At 40.6% G+C, this 24,330-nt stretch overlaps 1 protein-coding gene across 2 annotated transcripts; it reads left to right on the top strand.

Annotated features, from left to right (window-relative positions):
* Positions 1-919: 919 nt before the first annotated feature.
* hk1 (hexokinase 1) lies at positions 920-24,204 on the top strand. 2 transcript variants are annotated; one of them, XM_072380387.1, is made up of 22 exons: positions 920-1,260; positions 9,821-9,983; positions 12,893-13,041; positions 13,133-13,252; positions 13,451-13,546; positions 13,687-13,786; positions 13,898-14,081; positions 14,303-14,458; positions 14,585-14,672; positions 15,111-15,256; positions 15,910-16,102; positions 16,184-16,295; positions 16,592-16,740; positions 17,401-17,520; positions 17,689-17,784; positions 17,878-17,977; positions 18,061-18,244; positions 18,419-18,574; positions 20,370-20,457; positions 20,815-20,960; positions 21,979-22,160; positions 23,260-24,204. In XM_072380387.1, exons 1-21 carry the CDS (start codon positions 1,198-1,200, stop codon positions 22,127-22,129), a joined length of 2,760 nt encoding a protein of 919 aa, XP_072236488.1. In that variant the 5' UTR covers positions 920-1,197; the 3' UTR covers positions 22,130-22,160; positions 23,260-24,204. The 2 variants fall into 2 exon arrangements, with proteins under 2 accessions (XP_072236488.1, XP_072236487.1); XM_072380386.1 differs by having other exon boundaries at positions 21,979-24,204.
* Positions 24,205-24,330: the final 126 nt, after the last annotated feature.

The raw sequence follows: 24,330 nt of genomic DNA, 5'->3' as shown, positions 1-24,330 counted from the left end.
GGAAGGTGAAAAAAGGACAGCAGAAGGTCACTTTTTTTCTTTCTTTTTTGGATGTTGTACAAACATCCAGTTTGTTGTGTAAGCTCCAGTGTCACAGAAACAGGCACTCTCACACACAGGGAGGCCATCATGGAAAAGCAGATCCTTCATTGTTAATCGACAAAGGCCCTGGAAAACAAAAGGATGCCACATGTCTTACACCGTAGTAGCGCAGTAGTAGAAGTATAGTATTATATTAGAGTGATTGAATCAACTGGCAGAGTAGATGCTGTCTTGATTTGCACATGTGTGTCCACCCATAGATTATCCAGCATGGAAAAACCTGGAGTGTAGTTATAATTTCCCCTTAAAAGAGCCCCTCGCATTGCCTCGAGGAAGAGAGGCATGTTTAGAACTCTCAACCCTGCCACAGCCTTTACTTGAAGTGCACTTCCAAATGTTGCGTACCTAAAACATGCGAAAGCTTCTCCCTTATTCAAGTTCCACAAAGAAGTGTGACTCTCTCTCCTCTGCCTCACATGCTGCTCAGCTGAATGACATTTGACTGGAGAGCTACTTTGTGCTGTGAGTAATATCAAGCCATTGTGACTCATCATGTTGATAGTAAAAGCCACACAGAATCTACATTTATGACTTCCTTGAAACCCCAAATTTCTTTCTGGCCTTCCCCTCCTCCTTCCCCCCACCCTGTCACTCCTCCCCCAGCAATTTGGTCGTTCCCCTCTCCCTCCTCCATCACTGAGTTTGCCTCCAAGGCGTCAGCACACCAGCCTACCACAGTAAAGAGGATGTAGCATTACCCTCCCCCCCTCCCATCAAAGACACTCACCCTACCAAACCAATGAGCTTACAGAAAGTGGGCAGGGCCAATGTCGTGGCCCTCCCCTCTTCTCTTCTGCAGCTAAACTTGCTGTCTCACCCATGCTTCCTGGCTTCACTCACATGCACAGAGAAGGAAGAGCTGTTGGGTCTTAGCCACACATGAAGCAGCTCTGTCTATTTTAAACTACCCTGGATTGGACTCAGGATATTCTTTTATCTCTTGCGGAGTGTGACAGATTATATCCACCGATCCGGGTTAGAGCACAGTTACCTTTGAAAGCTTTTAGTTTAGTAGTTGAACGAGGGTGTGAAAGTGTGACATAGAGCAAGTCTGTCTTAGTCTGCATGAGTGTGTGAGAGGAAACGAGGACCAAAATGATTGCAGCCCAGCTACTAGCTTATTACTTCACTGAGCTCAAGGATGACCAGGTCAAAAAGGTGAGTGCTGTCTGTTTCCTTGTCGTCCATTGTTGATGAGGTCTGTTGTGCCTTTGAGAGTGGGAGACTGATGTGGAGGCTACAGAGTGATCAGAGAGGAGAGAACCGCTTGTGTTGTAGAGGTCACCGGGTTGATCTGCACTGCCTCCATCATAGTGTCGCTGGCTGTTTTTTGAGTTGGGGTCATCTGAGATGAGGAAGACTGATGAGGAAGCAAAGGAAACATTCATGAGAAGACTGTAAAGTTTTGTGATGGCTGAGATTTGTTTCCATAACACAATTTGAATCAACCTAGCTTAGTGAGACGTGACAAACTGCACAGGGGTGTGTTTGTAAAGTAAGTAGGCATGACACGAGAGTGTGATTGGTGCCATGATGTAAGCTTTAAGAGGTGTGGCGAAGAGGAGGAGAGAGGAAGTCAGTGGGGAGGATGACGGGCCTCATGAGAGTGAGAGGGTAGAACTTGACATGAATGAGTAAAGTAATTTCAGGGGTCGCCGAGTTTCTTTTGTACTCTTGTTCAAATGCTGTGTGTACTTTAATTTCTTAGGGAGTTCAGTAGAATGGCAGGGTGGAAAATCAGCTAAATCAAATAAATAATTCAGTTCCAGTTCAGTAATAGGTGATTTGGTAACAGGATCGCTTGAATAGCCGGTGGTTCAAGGAATCTCTGCCTGTGTGGTATTTTTTTTCACCTTTCCAAATGCCTTTGTGTGTCCCATATAAGAATGGGGGTAGAGCCGATAAGACTTGAAATGATACAAAGAAGTGCTTGGAGCAGTAGTTGATGCTTTGAGCGCTTTTTACTGAGTTATTAAGACTGACTTAAGAATGTTTGAACAAGAGCGTGATGAGGTGTGGACTGTAATTTTATCTGTTTCATATCTAGCTGAGCGGTCCCTTCTCAGACATCTGGCAGAAAACTGACTGGACCAGTTTTAGTTGACCAAAGAGCGTTACGTGTTTGTACGTGTGTTTAGTGAGCTTCTCCAGTCCCTGTCAGTCCCCAGCACCGCTTGACTGAATGTGCCGTAAAAGCACGTTGCTAAGCACCAAAACAAAACTAATTTAGATTCATAAAGTAAAACTGAGTCACGGTAGGTGAAAATTCTTCCAGACACACTTTGGTCGTAGCAATGTCTCAGTTTTTTGGGGTTTTTTTTCAACGTTTTGACATCATTTCAAGGCCATTTCTGAAAATGTGCTCATGAGTTACATTCTGGAAGAAACGGGGTCCCTTTAAGGACGCTTTGATGATGTCATCCAAGAGCTGCATAAAATGCATGTCTTTTCCTGTAAGAGTGGGGGGAAAAAAAAGCTGTCCCATTTCCTTCCTGTTTTATTCTCCTTTATTCAACCATAGCTGCTCTCAGTTCAGTTGTATTGCCTCTTGATTTTCGCACAGGGCAACACTCAGAGCTGTTGCTCCCAGCTGTACCTGCTGAGCCAAAGTCAGATCACAGCCTGTAAGGGTAAATTACATTCATCAGCAGCCAGGATCTCGTGTAATACAACACCTATCCCTATCCTCTTTATTCCTGCTCTCTTCCTCTCCCTGCCTCCCTAAAATAGGCCAGCTTTGAACCATGTGACCATAGGTGACAGGTGAAAGGCTTACAGCAACACAGTCACAGACAATGGAAGATGTGTTACTATTGTGGAGCTTTTCAGAGAGCAGGGTTTGTTTGGACCTTAACTAAAACTCCTCTGGTTGAGTTATTGTAAAACAATTTGAGCATTTGGGTAGCTGTAAGTGAAAGTGTTCAGGTAACATCCTCATTAGGAAATTTTCAGACGAACTGGCTTGTGTCTGGAGTTGTTCGGTGGAGTCATTTGAGTACTTCCTGTCAATGCAGTTGACTGCAGTGTCCTTGACTCACTTCTTGATACACTCTGGGATGTTAGGAGGGATCCAACGTAGTGTTTCCGTGTGTGTGTGCGTGCTTAAGGTGGAATAAAGGAACATGCAGGAGGGGGCAGTGTAGAGGGCAGTATTTTTCCACATGGTGAGGCTGTGCGTGTGTGTGTGCGCACAACATAGCGGTGCATGTACATACACAGTGGAGTCTGGTTTCCCTGAATAACCTCACGGTGAGGAGGAGTTCAAGGCATTGTTGAGAAGAGGAATGCAAACAGAAAGGAGAACGACAAGGAGAATGGAGGGAGGGGGAGGTGGGAAACTAGAGTGATTTCTCTACGTTGCAAACCAGGACCTGGGTTGATTCAGGGAAGCTTGTGTCATTACAGCTGAGTTTAGGGGTAAACATGACCTTTACAGAAACCGTGCTTTCGGACAACAAAGACCTCATCTCACTTCAGGGAATGTGACTTTGCTCTGCATAAGTGGAGAAACTGGACAACTTAACAACCAAGCGGCAGAGATCATCATGTGAGCTGTGTCAGATCAGATGACAAACTGCTTAGGCATGAACACTATCTGCAGACTCAGAAATGCTCATTTCTGCGCAGCAGCAAGAACTGCACTCAGTGTGGGGTTTAGTGTATTTCTGATAGCTTCAGGAGGAGTCAGGGAGTACTTATTTTAGTCCTCCTCTTTCTTTATGACAAAGGATCAAGCTGGACAGCTGAGAACACCTTCTTGTTTGAGTAAAGCTAAGAATGCTTTTCTTATTCAACTGCCTCACTTGAAGCAAATAGTTATTTTTATCACCATTTGACAAAGGACACAGTCTTATGCTAGTTGGGTTGACTGATGGAGAAATGGTTTAGTTAAAGCAAAACAGTTGGCCGAAAAAATGAAAATACTGCTCTTTGACAGAAAGCAAAACCTTATGCGTGAGTGGTTATCCAACAGTGTTGTATTTTGGAATGAAGCTTCGACTGACAGTAACAACTGACATTAAGAAACCGCAGAGGAGACGTAGTGATAGGACAGAGAAAAGCACTTGGAGTCGCTACAGATGGAGTAAGCAAAGTTATGCTTGTGACTGAAACAGCTCAGAGCATAAACCTGAATGGATCTGTTTACATCAACTGACTCCTGGAGTGGTACATATGATTTGTGCCAGATAAATACACTGTTACTTTCTTCATTCACGGTTAGTTGAACAAAACACAGTTATTTGAAAATGAACATCCTAATAACTCAATTATTCAACAATTCCCCTGAATAGATTGTTTGAATATATTGCAAAAGTAAGCCCTAGATCAACAGTGCCAAATAATAAAGATAAGAAACTCAAAAGCTCACACTTAGTTTACATTTTATACTCGCTGAAATTATAAAAAAAAATCAAAGCCAGTCACATTGAAAAAGGGAGTACACTCATACTAGACTGGGTTGCAGAGTGGTGCTAATGATTAGGGCGTGCCAGGTGGAAATGATCTTATTCAAACCTCAGACATCTGGTGTTATCTTTGTCATTGAAATATGTGGTGGCAGCAAACAAAGACGTAACAAGCTCAAGGCCTATGAATAAAGATTTATGCAAGTAGTGGTGTAGATTTCAGATGACTGGTCTAGGACTGACCCAGACAAGCAGCTTTAGCCAAAGAGTGGACTGATGTAATAAGGTGTTTCAGAGAACCAAAAATAGCATCGTAGGGTCAGCAGATAACTCATGCAGCTGTTGGTGTGAAAGGTCAGATATCCACAATCAGAGTGTGATTGCAGAAAGTTTACCGGCCTGGAAGGCATAGCAGGTTAAACGCCTTAGTTGTCCAAAAAGAACTTAAGTGCAAAACTAAATTTTGCCAGTAAGCACATTGTCAAGGTCCTGGACCTTCAGAATATTATGCCCCAGGCAAGGTCAGACTAATAAAAACTAGAATTATCTGGTAACATTATAACTATATATGTTTGTTAAACACCAAAGAAAAATCTTTTCAGACGAATATCATACCAGCTGTGAAGCATGTTTGTAGAAAAGTTTCTTGGCTGCCTCAGCTGCTGGACAGCTGGCAGCAGAAGACTGTCTGTCCAAGACAGCACTCCTCAGGGATTCTTTTGTTTTGGCTGGTTTTTGTTGCATGCACATTCACGCGGAAAGCAAAATCTTCAGAACACACTTGTCAAAATTGGACCTAAACCATCAGTCATGCCCGACAAATAGCTGGCTTTTTAAAGTTTGTTGAATGTTTTATTCGGTAGGGTGACTTGTTTTGAATTTCCATTATGTGAATACACCCTGGCTCTGATTGAATCACTCAGTGCGTTACATAAGGGCAATTGGATCGGATTAAATTACAATAACATTGAGTTATTCAGCTCATGTAACAAGTTTAATCCGACAAGAAATTGAATCGGATCGGGTTACTTGCGATCGAATTAAGACCCCCGGGATATCTCGATCCGATTGCCCACTTAACGTGCCTGGTGACGAAAGTGGATTGATTCGAGCGTTCTGCGCATGCCCGAGATTTTTTCCAGCGATCGTCACCCGGAAGTCGAAGGAGACGATATTACTGTTGTTGTCGCCGCCGTCAGAAAGAAAGAATCAACTCGATGGAGAATGCGCCGCATCGCGTTTGTGCAATAACCATGTTCATCTCAAATATAGAGGGACTAGCTTCATCTTGCCCTTCGTTCGCCATCTTTCTCGAATGTCTTAGTTTTGTTGTTGTTGGTGGTGAAGACGTCAACCGGAAGTGGCTCTATTAGCGATAGTTGAAATGGGTACAGCGCCACTTATCTACTGTGCTATTGCATGCTTTGTGCCAGTGATTCCATACATTCACGGCCATGTAACAAAGGCCTTATCTAATCACCCTTGCTCAGATAAGGAGCATAACCCAACTATAGCTATAATTGAGTTAATCTCATCATGTAAACCCACTGTTTACATGATAACTAATACTAGCGGCCAGTTCATTATACAGATTAATCTATTCCAACTTGAGTCTCAGTAAATGACTGTAACAAGGTGCCCCAAAAAGATTAAGTCAAATCAGATTTATTTATATAGTCTTGTCACATGATGCCCAATCTCAAACAACAGCCTTCTTGGTAAATGTGCATCATGTCTACAAGAGAACTATGTAGGTATTAAATGTATACAGATAAATTACATGATATATTAATTTGGTGACAGCAGAGTAGACTTTTGGTATTTCCTGACAACATGTTTCCCACATCACTCTGCATTTTAGTGCTTTTCCAAGATGCTCACCTAACAGGATCATAGAATAAGACATTTTTATCTGCAGCTAGGCTAAATCCAACATTATATCAGAAAATAAATGGGTAATGAGTGTTACACACACCAAACAAAGACAATCTTTGTTGCTGCAGATGTTCATGCCACCCAGTGTCATATTCCAGGTAAGATTCAGATTTGAGCATTTGCTTAAGTTGTCCAAATACATACACTTATCTGAGTACTTACTAGGTTACAGTTTGCCTTTGAACAGTCGCACCTGAAACAGGATGAGGTGGTGCTCACTCACAATGGTGATATATTGCACAATTGCTATAGTTTGCAATTCAAAAGGAGCTCTCTTTTTTTGGAGGGGATGCTTTAAAGAGCCAGAAGGTAATATTGCTTTTCTCAGCTCAACTGAGGGGTTACGTAACATTCAGCTGAAATGAGTATGGAGAACTCCCAACTCTGAATCTTGTAATTCTATACTTTAATGAAGCCCCTAAATAAAAACATAAAGATGGAAAAAGGTCAAAACGTGCTATTTTTCTGATCAGCACATCATGATGGCAGCTGCAGGTATTTGTGGTACAGCAGTTTTGCCTAAAACCTACTTTCACTTCTGTCATGTTAGATAACTGATGAGGGTCAAACTGGGCAAATAAAAAAAATCTTGTAAAAATGTAACAGCTTGTTTGTACCTGTTTTACTGCTTTATGATGTTAAGAGTCACACCAGAGTACTTAATACCATGGCAGGTCACCAAATTGTTGTGTATTGATTACCAGTTCGAGTTAGACCGATGCAGTTTGCGGTCTTAAGTCTTGGTTAATTTGTATGCATACAGTCCTATAAAAAAATACATAGTCTTTTAGTTCAAAGGTCATATGCATCAGGACAATAATAATCAGGTCCCTAACAAGTCTTCCAACTAGGTAAATGCAACCGCATATGAACAACACATGGCACATAACATTGTGTCATTATTCATGGGAAGTAGACAAAATACAGAAGCAGTGTGTGCAAAGCTAAGTACATCATTGCTGCTTATGGGAAGTAAGAGGGTGAGTAGCAGCCAGGTGCAGCTAATGAAATAAACTTTATCAATTGATCAGCAAAATATATAACAAGAAAATATCTATTTCGGCAGTTTGGTGGTCTAGAGCGTTCAGGTGTGTGTTAGCACAATGCCAAGGAGGAAGGACATTAGCAATGATCTTAGAGAAGCAATTGTTGTTGCCCATTACTCGGGTTATAAGGGTTATAAGGTCATTTCTAAACTATTTGTGACCATCATTCTAGCCTGAGGAAGATTATTGACTATTTGAAAACATTCAAGATATCTGAATGCTGTTTTCCCAGGAGTGGACGTCGCTCAAGTTCACCCCAAAGTCAGACCGTAACCCAAGAGTTACATCTCAGACTCTACATAAACATGGCATCTTAGGTTTGCAAAGTTGCATCTGAACTTCTTTGGATCAGATAAGACCAAAGTGGAGATGTTTAACTTCGAAATGTTGTGTTTAGTGAAAAACATCCAGTGGTGGGCTGGACTTAGGCTTGTATTGCAGCCACTGAGACCTGGGCACCAAAGTATTTTAGGGCCAAATGTGAGGCAATCTGTTTGACATCTTGGCTGAAATTGGTTGCGTGGGCATATAATGATCCCAAAGGCACCAGAGGATCTACAGCAGAATGGTTGAAAAATAAAATAATGAAGGCGTTGCAATGACCCAGTCAAAGTCCAGACCTCAACCTGATTGAAATGCTGTGGTGGGGCCTTAAGAGACATGTGCATAAACAAATGTCAGCAAACCTCAATGATCTGAAGCAACACTGTTGAGAACAGTCGTCATACAACATCATACAGAAAATTTCAAGTTATCGATGCTAAAGTCAGTTTCTTCGTTTTTCCAAAGTGCTTCTGAAATGTAGTTTAGGTTTTGTTGATTAAATGACGAAGTGGTGTTAGATATAATTTGTTGTTCTTCTGAGGTTTTATTTACCCTTTTTTAGACTTTGTGAGGAACAGCAGGTTTGATTTGTAAAACCTTACAACATAATATGAAAGGTGCATTTTTATTTTTCGTATGACTGTACATGTCAACAGTAGTATCAATAAAGTATAAAACATAAGGAGCATTTGGTTTGATTTCACCTTGTTTTTCACATTTTCACATTTTGGTATTCATCAATCCGTGAATGTAGAGTGTAGAATGCAGGAGACTGGAGTGATATGTCGGTGTGACTGTGGGTGTTTTTATGGTGTAATTAAACAGATGCTTTGTGCTCACTGTTATGTCATCATGAGGGCAGGATGTTGTAGCTCTGTGGGCTGCTGTCTGACAGAAGCATTTGCTAATGAGATTTCATCACAGTCACAGACTCCACATTTAGATTGAATATAAGGAATGTAACGCCTGTAGTATTGTTAACAGTAAAAAGGTACCATTGTCATGTTTGGAACTATCGAGCTTGTTTACATCATTCAGACGTGACAGCACTTCCTTCTCGTTTTAAACACCCAGATTGTACTTACCTATCATTTTACATTTCATCACTTTTCTTTTTACTTCGATGTTTCTCGAGGTGTTTTTTTTTTTTTAATCAGAAATTCGAAACAGGCTGAAATTGCTCTTCAGTGTCTGCACGCATATTTTCTGTCCTGTGAAATCATTTTCAGTGGCTGACAGATGTAAATGCTTTCCTATAAACACTCCGAGGTATTAAAGGTATACTATAAACCACTGAGGCTTTGTCCTGAAAACCAGAGCTATACAGGAAACACAGTTAATGTGTGACTCCTGAAACGGGAAGTTTCAACATTCCTAGCTGACGATGATGATGATTAGCATTCTCAGCCCGGAGGTCACAGTACACATGAGTACTTTTTGGAGTGATTATTTCATGATGTGATGATCTGACCTTTGGCCAGAGTTGTACATTAGTGGTGGTCTGCTTTTGATTAGACTTACTCGTATCATAAAGCGGGTCTTTACGTCAATGCAGTCTGTGATGCAATAGCGGATTTCACCAGAATTGTTTAACATCCTGTTTCTTAAGGTCCAGACAACTCATGCTGTTTCCTCTGTTCTCCACAGCAGTTTCATCTGCCCAGCTTTTATCTGTTGATTTGGTGTCATGCCTGATCTGAATCATTTGTTTGTTTGTAACTGATGCCTGGCATATCACCAACTCATCGTACGATCAAAAAAGCATGAAGGACACTTTTGTGTCATGTTTCCAGGACTGAGTGACACATCCTGAACTTTCATCTCCTGCTGTGATGAAGCTGTGTCACTCTTTATATTACCAGTATAGCTGAATAAAATGAGTAAAGATATGTAGCACTTTGCTGACATTCTAGTTGTTGACTCATTGATTTTATTGTTGTCATAACAGACAGAGGACTAATGGTCAAGGTTGAAAACCGTAATCATTTTTCTGATGTACGATTTCAGATCGATAAGTACCTGTACTCCATGCGTTTCTCTGATGAGACGTTACTGGACATCACTCAGCGGTTTAGAAGGGAGCTGGCCAAAGGACTGGGTCGGGACAGTAATGCTACTGCTGCGTTGAAGATGCTTCCAACGTTTGTGCGATCAATCCCTGATGGATCAGGTTAGTGCATCTAAGCCTTCACTATATCTGACTAAATGCCACGGATGCTGATAAATGTGGGAAAGTGTGTGCAGTCATTTCCTATTCATCTCATTTATTCACTTTCAAATGGTGGGAGGCACTCGAGAGCACAAAAACTGCACACAGTTTTGCTGCTGGGTCATCTCGTATCGAGTAATAATCCTGATAATACTAATCCTCATAGACAAAACCCTGATGTGACCCTTTTTGTGGGAGGATTTTAGTCTGCTTTGCAGAAACAAGGTGACAGGAAGTCCCTTCTTGCCTCCATTAAACTTCCATTCCAGTATTTTTTATTTAGAGGCTTAACACATTTTAAACTTTGTGCTGTGTGTCAGCTGACCGTTATCCCCTAAATTCTCTTGTGTGCTGTCACTGCCGTCTCGCTGACCTTCACTTGAATGTGAGTCAGAATTTTGTAATCTCTTGTATGTGCAGGAGGAGCGCTTCTTTCCACCTGACTTGAGTTGCTGATTTTATTACCTTAATCAGCTCAATATTTAAAGCAACAAAAAGTGTTTCTAATCTCCAACAAATCTGTTCTAACTTTGTGCAGTAATTCTGTGTGTCCAGAACGTGAGAGCTGTAGCATATTGTACGCTGAACCGTAAAACGCTACACACACAAATCAGAGATTAACACTAATCCTGCGGCCATTGTTGGAGAAGACCGTCACAGTGGGCATCAGTTGTAATGTTAAAGTGATGCACATACAAGCACAACAAAGTTGCATAACAAAGCATTACTGCTGCTTCTTCATCGAGTGTCAGATACAGCATTTATGTACTTTAGTAAAGTTAACACAACTGCTTTCTAAAAGTCAATTGCTCCCAGTGATTATTAAAGTAGTTGCTCATTTTCTATCCTTTAACTGAATGTTTTCAGCTAACTTGTATGAATTTTAAGTCATTTGATTGATAATAACTATAGCTGTTAGATAGATATAAAGGCTCTGAGAGGTAGTGAAGCTGGAGTATAAAGTGGCATGACAGGAAAGGCAAAAGCATCTTGAATTTGTTTTAGAACTACTTGAGCAATTGTACTTGCTGACTTCCATCTCTGTTTTTTCTCTCTGTGAAATGATCACCTGGTCAGACATCAGCTTGTTTTGTTCACCTGCTCCTGTGTTTACATTCGTCAAAGCAGCTGCTGCTGGAATCATAATTCAACCAGTCTGCTGTGTGGTGATGAAGCGTGAACTGAACTGAATTTAATCTTTTCACTGCAAGCCACAGCAGTATGTTCATCCTCATTGAAATGTACACTGCTGGTGTTTTACCGAGTGGCTTTGTTGTCTTCGTTCCTTCAAAGTAACACGTTTCCATTCCAGAAATATTTGATTTTTTTTTCATTACCATAAAAGCATGATTGTAACACTAGAAATGATTTTATTTCTTTATTGTTTTTAGTGTATTTAAGATCAGGTTTCAGCCACCAGCTGAACTTCATCTGCTCTTGTGTTCTGATTTGCTCAAAAAGTCGAGCACGGAGTGATTTGAAATTACACAAATTAGCAAAGGTGAAAATATTTCAACGAGAGCATTTATTCTGGAAAAACATTGCAACATGTCTAAATTTATTTTTCGACAGTCACTGTTGCTGGCAGTTTGAATAAGATTGTTTATTTACAAAGTAATGGACTCCACTATAAACTACGTGTCTGGAGGCCGCACTACGGTAAGAGTTTCTCAACTCTAGGTCATCCTGTCTGTACTGACATACAGGTTGATTTGTTTAAACTAGATCGCTGAACAGTTGTAGAAAAGTGGAAGTGGAAAGGAGCGAGCACACATCTGTGTTGAATTAGAGGCCAGTTTTACCAAGCGTCGATGCCCTATCTGAGTCAGGTTCTGAATGAGCTATGATAAGCATCTGCCATTGCATTTTATCTAATCAGGGAGCTAGAAACCAATCACATGGTCTCGAGCAGATGATGTTAACTGGACAAAATAGCATGGCATTATATGGCAAAGTGAGAGAGACTGCCTTGTTTGCCTGCAGACAAGATCATTTGTATGTTCTTATTAGTAAGTACTGCTTTTTTATAGGTACATATCTTTATCCTATAAAGTATACAAAGTGATTGACTCCACTCACAGGACTTCTCCCTACTGTCTGTTGCCAGAGCTCATCCTGAATTGAGAAAAAAGGCTTGTTATTCCTTTTGCTCCACAAAATGAATGTCAAGCAATTTCACATGACAACCCATGAAGTTGTACACGTTTTAATTGATTCCCATAGTCACTATACTGTATGTCACCATATGATCATTTGAATAACTTTGCTTCCATGTAAATGTCATGTCATGATCATTTAAGTTGAGAACAGATTAAACTTGGTAGCTGCTACCGTCTTGGACAGGACGCTTTACTTCAAATCAAACAGAAAAAAAGTCATACAGTCATAATTTCTGATAAACTTATGACCAGGGGAATTTCAGGCTGTCATAAAGCTTCTGGTTGAGGTAAACATTAACAGGAGGCTGCTGCAGAACAGAATACTGGAAAGCAAACCTGCTGTGTTGCACACCAACACGCATGTACATGAAGTTTATTTACCTATAACACTTACCTATTTACCTTATATTAATTTGATTGAAATTACATGTGGTTGTTTGGCCCAACATCAAGACATAACTTGTGATAAAAAAAAAAAGCTCTAAAAAATAAAGCTGTAAAGCAGCTGTAAAAACAGCTTTATTTTTCTGTGCTTACCTATTCTTCATGGTGCTTATGCATTACACATTGTGTTCCCAGTGGGAAGTGTATTTGTTTGCTAAGATAGCATGTGGCCATGTATCTTAACCTGCTCACATTTCTCTCCCTCTCTTCTTCCCTTGTTTCCCCTTCATCTTCTCCCCTTCCTCCTACTTTTCTCTGCCTCAACAGAGAAGGGAGACTTCATTGCTTTGGATTTGGGAGGTAGTAACTTCAGGATCCTTCGTGTCAAAGTGAGCCACGAGAAGAAACAGACCGTTCAGATGGAGAGTCAAATCTATGACACGCCTGAGGACATCGTTCACGGCACTGGAACAAGAGTGGGTTTCTAGTAAAATACAGACAACACATACACAGTGTTTCTTAAGCTCCATCTGATACAACCTCTCCCTCCCTCTACATCTATTCCAGCTGTTCGAACATGTGGCAGAGTGTCTGGGCGACTTCATGGAAAAACACAACATCAAAGACAAGAAACTCCCAGTTGGTTTTACCTTCTCCTTCCCCTGCCAGCAGACCAAACTAGATGAGGTAAACTGCACAATCAGCCACATAGTGCTGGATTTATGACCCTAAGTTTGAATAATTGAGTTGCAGCAACTGTAGGGGAGATCTGCCTCAGAGTAATACTGTACATGTGCCTGGATCAGCCTGACCAAACCAAGACTCAGCTGAGCATTAAGTCTTGGTCTTTTCTCATTTTCCTGTGGCTCTCTTGTCTGTCTCTAGGGGTATCTGATAACGTGGACAAAGCGTTTTAAAGCCAGTGGAGTGGAGGGGATGGATGTTGTCAAACTGCTCAACAAAGCTATTAAGAAACGAGGAGTGAGTCTCTTTTGCTGTCACTTGGCGCCACTCTTTAGTCTGTAATGGATTTAATGATTTTGAAGGGGGATGCAGAATGGACTACGTCTAGCCAAAGCTGTGAAAACTCTCTAACATGTGTGTGCATTCAATGGTCTCAGGACTATGATGCTGACATCATGGCAGTAGTAAATGATACTGTTGGAACGATGATGACCTGTGGCTTCGATGACCAGCGCTGTGAAGTTGGCATGATCATCGGTAATGTGCTTTTGCGTAGTTCAGGGACCAAACAAATTCAGGAGTGCATTTAGCATCCTCAGGGGTAAGACAGAATTCACTGATTATTTTCTTGTAAATCTATGATTGTAGGTACAGGTACCAACGCGTGCTACATGGAGGAACTGCGTCACATTGACCTGGTGGAGGGAGACGAGGGCAGGATGTGTGTGAACACTGAGTGGGGGGCATTCGGAGATGACGGCAGGCTGGAAGACATCAGGACAGAGTTTGACAAAGAGATAGATCGAGGCTCTCTGAACCCAGGCAAACAGCTGTAAGTCGAACCAAAAGTATCCCTGGTATAGTAATATACACGTTAATTGTTTCAAAACCTAGAAAAAGCTGACCGTGAGCTTCACCTCAGCTCTTAAACACAACTGACGGCATCTTTACCAACGAAAAGACAGCTGTCTGTTTGAAAAAGGATTATGTTATTTTATTCTTCCAAATGCCGGGATGTTTTAAACCAATTTTGACGTCTGCTCTATCCTGCAGATTTGAGAAGATGGTCAGTGGGATGTACATGGGTGAGCTGGTTCGTCTCATCCTGGTGAAGATGGCCAGAGAAGGCCTTCTGTTCGAGGGAAGGATCACCCCAGAACTGCTGACTAAGGGGAAGTTTGAGACCAAACATATCTCAGCCATAGAGAAGTAAGTCGCACCGCAGGACTAAAGAGAATTAAATCTTTTGCTTTGTCATGTAGTCATAGAAAAGCATTTTAAATGTGTTCACTCTGTCATGGTGTCTCTCTATGTGTGTACCTCTGTCCTGTTTAGGAGTAAGGAGGGTTTGACAAAGGCAAAAGAGATTTTAACCAAACTTGGTGTGGAGCCCTCAACAGAAGACTGCATCGCTGTGCAGCATGTGTGTATTGTTGCTTAAATACCTTCTGAATCATGTAATTCTGTCTTTTCAGAGAAGTTGCGTTAATTAGGGAAAATCTTTAGCTCGTGAAAGAAGTATGCAAAGTCCTTTTAAAAGTACAGCACTGAATTAAACAAGTAAACCCCTAAAAATTGATTTAGCATATTTTGATTTTATTTTGTTGTAAATATTCTCTTTTTTTACTGTGACCCATTGAAACCTATTGCAACATATCCATGCTTTTACTTTTCTAATTTGATGTGATTGATGTGACATTCTAGCATGTGAAAATACCACATGAACACGTTAAAAATGTTATTTTTTTTATTTTTAAGAAAGGATTTTCTTCACACGATTGAAAGACTTTACAAAACAAAATCACTTTGCTTGGATGTGCTGCATGATGGATTTCTCCCCTTGCTGTTCTTCCTACCTCAGGTTTGTGCCATCGTCTCTTTCCGCTCTACCAACCTGGTAGCTGCCGCACTGGCTGGCATCCTGTTGAGGCTGAAGGAGAACAAAGGAGTGGCCCGACTCAGAACCACTGTGGGCATCGATGGCTCTTTGTACAAGATGCACCCACAGTGAGTGTGTGGAAATTAAAAATGTGTTCAGCTCTCGGTTTAGTTTTTTTTTACACATTATACAACTGATACCACTTAAAAATCATTGAGAACCGTTTTCATGCATCAGGTCTCAGGATGTATGATGTTCCATTTTTGCCTATATCTGATAAGATGATACTTTTAGATTAATTTATCTAATTTCCAATGCTGATTTCCATTTTTTTCATTGTCAAGCCTCTTCCATGGTAGAATCGATATATTATCATTTCTACTTTTATTGTAATGGCTCAAATTTATGGGAAAAAAATAGATAAAATGCCCTAATTCTCATTTAAAACATTCTTGAGCAAATCTGCCGACTTCATTCTGATTTAATAATTTGGGATGATTGTCTCTGAGTGACAGTGCTGAATTGAACCACAATAAGGCCAAACTTGGCCCTGTTATTGTAACTGTTTGGCTGAAGCTGATATTTCACTAAAAAGTTATTATCAGCCAATAATGATGGCATCCCTGTGTCATTGTCCGTCCCTAATTTGGAGGTTTAATATATATCCCATGTTTGGTTGCATGTTATTACGTCTTCATCAGCATGTCTGATGCTTTTTATCACTCAGGTGTTTTCTTTTTAAAAGCCCTGTTCAGAACTTACACTCTCTTATCTGTTTCAGATACGCCCGTCGTCTTCATAGGACAGTACGACGTTTGGTCCCTGACTCCGATGTCCGATTCCTCCTCTCAGAGAGCGGCAGCGGAAAGGGCGCTGCCATGGTGACAGCTGTGGCCTACAGACTTGCCGAGCAATCGCGTCAAATTGCCGAAATACTGTCTGAATTCCGCCTGACGACCGAACAGCTGCTGGAGGTGAAGACAGAGTGATACTTTACTATGTGTATTCACTCATCTCATCATTATCACTCAAACCTCATTTCTTAACCCTTCCAGGTAAAGAAGAAGATGAGGATAGAGATTCAAAATGGCCTTTCGAAGAGCACTCAGGACTCAGCCACTGTGAAAATGCTGCCAACCTTTGTACGAAGCACCCCTGACGGCACAGGTAACACACACAGTCACACACTCATACTTGAACTTATGCAGCCTCACAATTTGTGACAGGCACATTGGGAACAGAGAACAGCTAAGATCATTACTTGGCAAGATACAAAGTTATTATTGACCCATATCATGTCACCTTTGTTGTTTGAACTGATCTTTTAATGATCTTAAAAATTATTTTCATATTTCCACTGCATAAAGACATCCTCTGGCATCTGTTTATAAATTAGTCTGATAGGTGTGGGTAGTTTTGTTGCATGACTCATTATGTATCTGTCCATTTTTCTATGTGTACAGAGAATGGGGATTTCTTGGCTTTGGACTTGGGAGGAACCAACTTCAGAGTTCTGATGGTCAAGATTCGCTCTGGGAAGAAGAGAACAGTGGAGATGCACAACAAGATCTATGCTATTCCTCTAGAAGTCATGCAGGGCACAGGAGAGGAGGTGAGATCCGTCGGATTTGCAACCATTTAATCCGTATGCAGCTGAATGAACTTGCGCAAGCAGGGCATTACAGTGAAAGACAGGCGTGTATGTGAAAAGCATTGAATTTAAATCCTCTTAATAGACAGTACAGTAAGGATTAAGGTTGTTTGCTTGAGGTTGGAATGTGACCCTTGTTGATTCAGAGGTAAGTAAATAGGATGGACAATGGTAATAAGGTGGATAGGGTGAAGGTGGACAAACAGGGAGAGTGACTGGCTGAGCATTATGTTACCGACCTTTCAAGGATAGAGTTGAACGTAACTTTTGTGCACTGCAGAAGGCCTTCGCTCTGACTTCTCAGGACAAAGGGCAGGGAAGTTAGCATAAAAATGTTACTACCTACAATTCCAGACATCTCCTTAATATTGATTTTTCAGCACGTCATTACTCTCTTTTTTTGGCCAAAACTGATATCTTTTGCTGTTTTTGGAAGCGCATTTCTGTATGTATATGATATCCTCACTGTGTGCAACTACTTTTCAATAATGATGTAAAATCAGTGAACTGGCTTCATACGGTTACTAACACATACATGGACAACAGATTAACAGGATACTTTTACATTTAAATTAAAAATGTTTTTTTTAATAAACTATCATATCTTTCCTCCTCTTCCAGCTGTTTGATCACATTGTGCACTGTATCGGTGACTTCCTGGACTACATGGGGATGAAGAATGCACGTCTTCCTCTGGGCTTCACCTTCTCTTTCCCCTGCAGACAGACTAGCCTGGATGCAGTGAGTTTTTTCTTCATCTTTCCTCTCTTGTATACTTTACAATATGACTTCCCAGAGATTCTTACACCTGCAGCACATCTAAAGTTGGCCTGACAATCCTTACGAGTAGCTTGACGGTCCTTGAAATTGTCCCATTGTGATGCAGAGCTTGTGTGTGTCTGTGTGCAGGGAATCTTAGTGACATGGACCAAGGGCTTCAAAGCGACAGACTGTGAAGGAGAGGATGTGGTGGGACTACTGAGGGACGCTATTAAGAGAAGAGAGGTAAGATATGAGGAGCAGCATGGTTCAGTTCATAGTGGCAGTGTACAGAATGTCCACTGTTGTTGAGCATCATGTTATGTGCTGCTTCTTAAGGAGTTTGAATTGGATGTAGTGGCTGTGGTAAACGATACGGTGGGAACCATGATGACCTGTGCCTACGAAGAACCCACCTGCGAGATTGGACTCATTGCTGGTTAGTTCACCTCGTATTCGCTCTTTGCATTTAACATTAAACTCTCTGTGCGCTACCCATCTAATGTGTGGCTCTGATGTCAGGCACTGGCAGTAATGCATGCTACATGGAGGAGATGAGGAACATTGAGATGGTCGAGGGTGACGAGGGTCAGATGTGTGTTAACATGGAGTGGGGTGCTTTTGGAGACAATGGATGCCTTGACGACATTAGGACGGAATATGACCGTGCTGTGGACGACCTCTCTCTCAATCCAGGAAAACAAAGGTGCCGCATAAATCCAAAAGATGTTTTGTCCTTTAAAGTCAAGGCCCCCCCCCCCCCCCCCCCCCCCCCCCCCCCCTTCTAGCGTTCAAATCCCTCTGGTTCACTTGAAATCTAAATGGGATGCACGTGTGTATGACTTACGTCGATATTTTGTGTGTTTGTTTCGTATTCTAGATATGAGAAAATGTGCAGTGGCATGTACCTGGGTGAAATTGTACGGAATATCCTCATTGACATGACCAAGAAAGGATTCTTGTTCAGAGGACAGATATCTGAAACCCTGAAGACCAGAAGCATCTTTGAAACAAAGTTCCTCTCACAGATAGAGAGGTAAGAAATGACCACTGTGCTCAAGCTACAATGGGTTGTACAGGGAAAAAATGAGAAATAGCACTTTGTACTAGTACCCATAGAACAGAATCAACAACATAATTACTATTATTATAGTAATTAAGGTTTCTGAAGCTCTTTTCCTTAAAGGTATTTTGTGTAGAAAAGGGCATATAACCTTTCATCGTGATGTATATTTGGGTTTAAGCACTGACTATAGGGCTGCTTTGATCAGTGAGGAGGACACTGTTATGCACTGCCACAGCATAGAAATGATCCAACAATCACCTGCATTATGAGCTGGGGCTGAATTAGAGAAGTTTCTGAACTTGCTGATCCGACCTTAAAGTTCCAGTTTGCAATATTTTAAACCTAATTGTCACAACAAGGACTCATTTACTCTGTGAAGATGTAGCTATACCATGATGATGTTTTACCAAGGTGCAGCTTTCCCCCTGCGTGTGCCTCATATTTTCTTCTCATGTAGTGCAGCTGGGTCAACATGTTCCTGCATGAGAGTCTCTGCCGGCACAGCAGAGCCCTGTTTTTTTTTTTTACATTGAGATAGGAGCTCTTTGAAGGGCTGTAGTGTCTGACACTTAATAGAGGTTCAGAAAGGCATCAGGTTTGTGTGTTCGGTGTCAAGACAGGAGAGAAAGAATGGTAAACATAAACATCTGGAGAAAATCCCTTAGCACCCATGCATAAATCCCTCAGCTAAGGATGTCCAGGACAGACACACCAGGGATATATAGATATACATATATCTTTCAGCCTGACTATTGAGCCCACCCAGGCCCACCAAATAGGGGAAGCTTTTACCCTACATAAGGGGAGAAGCACCCCCATTGAGGGAGAGACTTTTTGGCTTCGAGGATCTCTCCAGATTTGATGCATCATTCTGTAATTCTGATACGGACCTGGTTGACAATAGAATACCTCTGTGTTTGACCAAGTCTGTGTCAGCAGAGTTCTGCCTTTACCATCTACACACAGGCTGTTTGAAGGCGACCATCCCTTACACAACAGGGCTCTGAGTAAAGTTTAATGTTTGTATTGAGCTGTTCGTTTTTGAAAGAGATTCTGTTGCTCCAGTTCAACACTCTTTGGGTTTCTAAGATTATATGTTGAACATTTCGCTGTTTGGTAACCTTGGTAATTAAGTTTAGCACCTGATTTAGGATAGGGGCCATTACGCATGAACTGTTTTTAAGTTTGGACTCAGGAATAAGGAAAAATTCTGTCTTTTATTTTTTTCATCTTAACTTAAAACAGGTTGTTTCTTTAATATGGCGAAGGGCCTGAAGTCCTCAGTGTTGCCTGATCGTGGTAACAGGTGAACACAAACCCAAGCCGGCTGATTTGTCAACAGGCGCTTTTAAGGAAATTCAGCCACCGTTGTGGCTTCATATGCTGGGGTTTCATATGCTGAATGCATACCCTTCATCATGATTAACAAGCATGGAAATTCATAGACTGTATTAACAACAATGCAATAGCTTAGGGTAAACTGATGCTACACTGACTCACTACCCCATTTTAAGGTATAACATGATATTTCCCAGGTTACAGGCTGGTACTTCCTGGTTAGTGTGCTAATTTTAGTATATTTTCTCCGCAACACAACATGACCTAACATCATAGCTATTGTTTATTTAAACTCTGTTGATTTTCTCTGTTATTTTTTGAGTGTCTTAAAGCGTTAACAACCTAACATACATCTTCAGATTTTTATTTCTGGTTCAGTTTATTTCTTTTCTGTCGGGGCTCAATCTTTTTGTGTCTCCTTCTCCAGTGACAGATTGGCTTTGCTGCAGGTGAGGTCCATCCTGCAACACTTAGGGCTGGACAGTACCTGTGATGACAGTATCATTGTTAAAGAGGTAAGGTAGACACACAGGAGTGGGGATAACAATGTCCAGAATGTTTTTTCTGATTTTGATTTTGGTCAAAAACTACCAGTTAATCGCGTTAACTCCATGTCCAACTTAGACCTGTCCTAAAGGCATGGGCACAGTGAAAGAGATGGAGATCATTATTACTATTCTTTATCGTTATCTTGTGAAACACAAGAAAATGTGTGACTGTACAGCAGTAAGGGTGAAACAGACATGCTAAAGTTATGTTTATTTTTAAAGTTTGACAAGTGATAAGCCTTTGCTGACTTTGTGAATTGTGGCAACTTTGGCAGGTACAATCTGTAAAGTTTTGCAATGTCGATAATGTTTTCTTATTGTTAGGTATGTGGAGTAGTGTCACACCGTGCAGCTCAGCTGTGTGGTGCAGGAATGGCAGCAGTGGTCGATAAGATTAGGGAGAACCGTGGACTGGAGCATCTGAACATCACTGTGGGGGTAGACGGGACACTGTACAAATTACATCCACAGTAAGTTTGATTCAACTGTAAAATATCTCACAATAAAAAAAAACATTCAATCCTTATCAGTCAAGATGGGATGTAACACACGGTGACCATTCTCTGATATGGTAAACTGTAGTAATCCAGTATAGTAATCCTAATTATGATATAGTCATTATACCCTATTTTCACTGCAAATACTTAATTCAGATTATTCAGACAGGCTGATTCACTAATGAGCTAGAGGAGTGGCTCCCCCATATTAAAGTAATCTGTTATTCGTCTTTCTATTTCATCCATCTTGAATCAAATTTGATTATGTGTTGCTGCTGAGTCCCTGAAACTTTCTAAAGAAAAATCATCAGAGCTAATAGCAGTAGTGATGTGCTTCCTGATTATCTAAATCAAAGTACAAAAGACATGAAGTTAAGGATCTTAAATTGTTCTTTCTTTGTCCATAATCTACTTTTCCACCAACATTTTTGGTAGATTTAGTTTAATCTTGATAGCAAAGAGACAGACAGCAACAAAATCGAGACTGACCTGAGGTAATAAAACGCAAAGGCATGTAAATTGCATAGTCCTGCGCATTAGTACATACTGATCATGTTGAGTCATGCTTCAGTTATGTCAGCTGCATGTGAGAGACAATGGTATTTGCACGAAAGGGGGAAAATAACTGATTTTCCTCTGTGGCAGTGTCAGCTACAGAGTTTCATCAACAAAACATAAAGCTTTGTATTATATTGATTAATTGCCTAATCCAATAAGTTTATCATCACTTGCACAGCCAGGTGAAACTAAGCTTTAGTATATGATAAGATTGACAGAAGAACATGTAGAGGGTGATTTTCAACTGAATATATAAACTGTTCTTTTTTAGTTTGTTAAAAATGTAACAACTGAGTTTTGCTCCAACACCTTCTGGCTGATTTAGCCATGAAAGCAAACTGTGACCTCACCTTTCAACTGAATGTCTCATTTAGGCAGTCGCTTTTTTAACATCTCTTCCTAAGATGTTGTCAAATCTCTTGTCTCCGTCTAGCTTCTCCGGAATCATGCACCAGACTGTTAACGAACTGGCTCCTCAGTGCACCGTCAACTTCCTGCTGTCGGAGGATGGCAGTGGGAAAGGAGCTGCCCTCATCACAGCAGTGGGCTGCCGGCTCAGGCAGGAGCTGAACAGCAAACATTAAAAAAAATTCAATAATCTCCTCTGTCTCACCGGTATCTCCAAACTTCTCCATGTTCCCACCCTCCTTTTCTTACCAGTCGTCTCCTTTTGTCCTAAATCAAACCACTCCAGTCACGACATCACACTCCAATAGCTGCTTTCTATGTGACGCAAAGAATGGGAGACGGCTTTCTCTGTTGTGCTGAGTAGCAGAAGGTCAGGTTCTCTGTGGAAGTTAGATTATTTTTAATAAACCATTTTAACATCACCCAAACTCTTGAGGGTTTTGTGATCTGTAAAGTGTAACTTATAATATGAGTGAAAAAACAAACTCCTATAATGAAACAAAGAAACAAAAGGGAAAAAGAAATAAGGATTTTGTACACTCCTGCAATGTTCCTCTGGCTCTATCTGGGGGATTCCTCTGGTACTACAGTTTGTTAAATTTTTTCCCGGCACATCAGTTGCAGAATAAATATTTGATCTCTAAGGAGGACTAAAACTGACATAATCAGAAATTAATAAAAAAAAAAGTGTAAATGGCTCGATAAGTAAATCAGTTTGTCAACATAGGCATCTAAAATATAAAATAATTCTGTTAATGCCATAATTTATACCACAAATGGAAATTAAAAAAAAAAATTAAAATGGAAAAGTAAAAAAGTCGAGCTATTAAGACTAAATTAAATTAATGCAGTTGAATGTTAAAGCAAAAATGTCTATTCACTTCACATTCTTTACATTCCATTGAATATATTTATTTTTTATTTTATTTTAATTGCATTTATTGACATATTGGTGTATTCTTTCAGCCATTTATATGTTTTTGCATCTATTTCTGATGCGGCAGTTTCAGTCCTCCATAGCTCTCTGCCACTTGTTCAGCATAGGCTGGCACATAAAAACACTGTTAAAGACCAAAGCGTGTCTGCTGTCTGCTGTACACCTCTCATTATCTGTCCTGGAAGCCTTTAAAGGGATATAAGACGGTGTATAGATGTGTAATTGAGATGTAAGGGAATATTCTTTGCTTTAAGGTTTTTGATATCTTACCAGATATGATACAATATGTTATGCTTGCATAATTTGTTATTATTTATTCTATTTTATTGTTGGGTTCATGTTGAAAAATAAAACTGTCGATGCACACAGATGAAGCCACTGATGACGTTCCCTCATATACAAGCTGCTGTGTGCCATCGGAGGGAATCTGCACTGGGACTTGATCGACAAGAGATTGCCATTTCACGTGTTTACTGAATGTGCATGTCTGGTGCAATCTACGACAGCGATCTTTATTTTTTATCTCTACTCTATTGTAAAACATGTCCTGTTGTTGAAATTAATCACAGCTGTTGATAAATTGTTGTTGGCTTATAAAGTTTTGGTCACCGCGGTGAAGCCGTGAAACAGGAAATGTGGTGCTAACAGAGATGCCAGAAGAAAAAAAACGATGGCCAAACAGGGTATCAATGTACGAACATGACAGCGGGTGAAACTTTGAGAAGATTGATAAACATTTTGGCGAAAAAGTGTATCTCTACTCCCCATAGAGCACCTAAAAACTCAGGAGAGTGTGTAGGTGAACTGATGTATGCCAATTTCATGTGGCACGATACATGCAAATTCACAAATATTTTTTTCTTTATTGAAAGCTATACATATATATAGCTATCATATAAATGGTCATTATAGATTACCATTTTGAGATGTTCACCTACAGCTTTATGAGACAGTTATCAATGTAGAGGCTGGCCTTTTTGATCAAATATAAAGATATGAGGTCAGTGAGAAGAGGGTACTTTCACTGGCTGGTGAGATGCGTGGATGATCACATATTACTTCAATCTTTGTTAGATAATTAAACTAATTCCCACTAAGCTTTCATGCCTTTGAATCAGACTGCCAGGATGAAGAAGCCCAGCTTCTCCAGCATGTGTTCAGCGACGCTGCCTTCTCATTCTGTCCCCAGTCTAAAAATTAACCCCATCACAAAAATCACCAAAATCCTCTTGCTTTTGGACACAAGAGACTAGACTGTATCTGTAAAACACCATAAATCTGTCACGCAATAAAATCAAACTTGTGTCCATCTGATGTTGTACTTGTTGTTTCCTTGGAGTTTACTTAAGGATATGTTTAGTGGCATCGTTAATGTGTTCAATAGCTATGCTGCTGCAGCAACGTTTGCTGAAGAGACAGAATTTTGACCAGGAGCAGCTG

Source organism: Leuresthes tenuis, unplaced genomic scaffold, assembly GCF_036924035.1.
Source record: "Leuresthes tenuis unplaced genomic scaffold, fLeuTen1.0.hap1 SCAF_2, whole genome shotgun sequence".
In the NCBI taxonomy this organism is placed as follows: Eukaryota; Metazoa; Chordata; class Actinopteri; order Atheriniformes; family Atherinopsidae; genus Leuresthes; species Leuresthes tenuis.
The sequence above is the reverse complement of the archived record's forward strand: the minus strand, read 5'-3'. Positions and strand labels throughout refer to the sequence as shown.